At 42.2% G+C, this 2,742-nt stretch overlaps 1 protein-coding gene across 1 annotated transcript; it reads right to left on the bottom strand.

Annotated features, from left to right (window-relative positions):
- Window positions 1-1,155: 1,155 nt before the first annotated feature.
- On the bottom strand, window positions 1,156-2,736 carry LOC118426340. Its single transcript, XM_035835652.1, has 2 exons — window positions 2,649-2,736; window positions 1,156-2,262 (listed from the first exon to the last, which is right to left on the bottom strand). The coding sequence occupies exon 2, from the start codon at window positions 2,191-2,193 to the stop codon at window positions 1,633-1,635; it is 561 nt and encodes a 186-aa protein (XP_035691545.1). The 5' UTR covers window positions 2,194-2,262; window positions 2,649-2,736; the 3' UTR covers window positions 1,156-1,632.
- Between the last annotated feature and the right edge of the window lie 6 nt (window positions 2,737-2,742).

Raw genomic sequence — 2,742 nt, 5'->3', positions numbered from 1 at the left:
GAAAACAATGCAAGTGCAGACTCTTGATAACCGGAACTTCATTATGTACATCTCTGTCTAAGCTAACTACATACTAAATATCATGGAAACCCGTATTTCCTTTCTTTAAATATTTTCCTGGGAAGTTTTGGCCATGGCCCTGCAGTTTCAGAGCAAGCTGCTAGGGGGCCAAACCTATACAATATCTTCCTTACATCACAAGATATCTGCCATCAAAATATCAAGACCACAGCACGTCCAGGTCAAAACATACAAAAACCGGACTTTCTGTACCAAGGTCACCAAGGTCACCAAGGTCACATACCCGGGGATTGACCCTGACCTTTGTATTGTCGGTCTTTATCTACTTACCAAATATCATTACATCCGTCGAGAGGGTCTTAAGTTGTGTGGACCGCAAACACTCACACAGACAGACAGACACAGCACACACACACACACACACACACACACACACACACACGTGTGTATGCAAAAAAGAAGTTTGGCATAAAACGGTCAGCGAGGTTTCTAAAATGACTGAGCAGATAATGACATTCTGTCATCTTCTGAATTTTACATTTGCTCAGGGCCCATATACATTTTGTACGAGGAGTAAGTTGACGACAAAATCAATACGTTTTACGATAAAAAAAGAGGTATAACATTAGTATAAGTTTCCCAATAGTTTTTACAGTTTACAGCGTACATTTTGATAACAAAATTCCCATTCAGAGATGGTGAAGTACCAAATTGGGAAAATGTATATCATCGTGTGGTAGGCTTGATTGTATGTACGTAGTTGTAGAAATGAAACTAGTTTGATAGTAAAAGTTACATCATGTGGTAACCATGGCTGTAGCTGTTCAAACCAACCACACAAGTGCCACGTTATCTGCACTTGAATCCAGAAATTAGAGACATTTTGGCTACGATACGACCGCGAGGTTTTGACAGTTCAAATTCTTGTTACAACGTTTATGGTGTCTAAGTCTAAAATCTATATATTTTTTTACCAAGTAGTGTTCTTTTTCGCCCTGTCTCTGTCTGAATTTTAAGGATGTCATCCATAAAATGTATTTGCTGTAAGCAAGTCAGTGTGACTCACAGTGTGGTGTTATATAATCATGTAATAAACTCTTAACATTTCACAAAATAAACGGATATAAACCACTGTATATTCTAGGTATTCTTTTCTACATATTTGGATGAAAAGATTCTGTGGTATGTCACAATTTCTATCCAAATTCAACGATTTGATGTACATGTACGATGCAGTTACGAATCAAAACATGACACAACTTTACCTAGACTCAGTGGGGGGTGTTCAGTTGTGACTTTGCAGCTAGACTAGATGGTACGATCCATGTTACATTCGCTTTGTGATGATTACTAATATGGTTAGTAATTATTTCGACTAATCCATGCTTCATTATAATCAAGGACGTCTTATTTCAACCACCTTGCTGTAATAATGAGAAGACATATATATGTGATCATATGTGTTTCCATGCAAAATGCCGACGTCAAACCGCTCCAAATACTACGATAAAAATCCTATAGATATCCTCATACAATGTACATTGATCACTTATTGACTATCGTTCTTCTTTCTGTCAGACACGTTTTCCCGAAAGAAATTGTGTGACTATTTCAAACAGTGACCTTCATCTGCTCAGGAGAAGATTCATGACCTTTTGTAGGGACATTTTTCTCCTTCTTTTGAAAGATCTTTCCTAGTTTCCCGTGCCCATGGGGTTTGAGGATTCGGTTCCGGTTCTTCCCGCCATTCCTTGGATTGTCCGCCTGCGATGCTGCCGGGGTGATCTGCTGAGTCGGCCCGGGGACACAGATGCCAGGATCTGATCCGTCAGCTCCGGAACATATACCTCCTTCTGGGCAGTCCTGACTTTGCGCGCACCGCAGGGGAGTTGTAATGAGGTCTTCCTCTTTGGGAGAATGTTGTCTCGGTTTTTCCATGGAGCAGAAGCCTATCCCTGACGCCGTCTTGTTGACACCCTCACATGGCGCGCCATCACATTCAGCGTCAGATCTGCACTTCTTCACCGGAGACGGAGGTGGATCCACACAAACCCCGGACCATGGGAGCGCCCTGTCCCCACCGATGCAGATGGCACCCCCGCACTCCTCACGCACCGTGCATCGGCGCCGCGGTGGGTGTGGGGGCAGCGACGGGTAGCAGACGCCTGACATGGGTAGTGTCGCGTTGGCGCCGATACAAACTCCACCCCGGCACTCAACGTGCTCAGAACACAGACGTGCCTGCAGAGAGTACATTCAAAATGGAATAATCATTACTCCCGCAAATTCCGTGTCTTCCTTTCATCCAAATTTTGTGACTTGATACAAACAACTTGATGAAATCCGTTGCATCTTAACTTGTATGACCAAAAATGTAATATTTGACAAACTCATTTATAAAAAAAATCAAGGGCAACACAAATCCATTTCAGAACGCAGCGATGCATATGTCGCCAACGAACCACAGTCTTAATATACAATCTTATCAATTTTTCTAACGTTATCTACCTATCTTGATAGATAGATAGATAGATAGACATATAAAGTTAAGAGTGATATATATATATATTGTTTTTAACTGCCAATATTACAATTCCTTCGTATAATCTTCGTATACACGTGCGTACTTTGCAAACGCCTCTCTTTCCTTCTGATGGCCCAGCAGCCGTGCATTCTTCCCATGGAGGACATGTCGACGTGCGTGTCGCGTCCAGCGGACAG

This window comes from Branchiostoma floridae, chromosome 11, assembly GCF_000003815.2.
Source record: "Branchiostoma floridae strain S238N-H82 chromosome 11, Bfl_VNyyK, whole genome shotgun sequence".
Classification (NCBI taxonomy): domain Eukaryota; kingdom Metazoa; phylum Chordata; class Leptocardii; order Amphioxiformes; family Branchiostomatidae; genus Branchiostoma; species Branchiostoma floridae.
The sequence above is the reverse complement of the archived record's forward strand: the minus strand, read 5'-3'. Positions and strand labels throughout refer to the sequence as shown.

Coding starts and splice junctions, on each gene's coding strand:
- LOC118426340 (XM_035835652.1), bottom strand. CDS start 2,193: ATGTCAGGCGTCTGCTACCCGTCGCTGCCCCCACACCCACCGCGGCGC.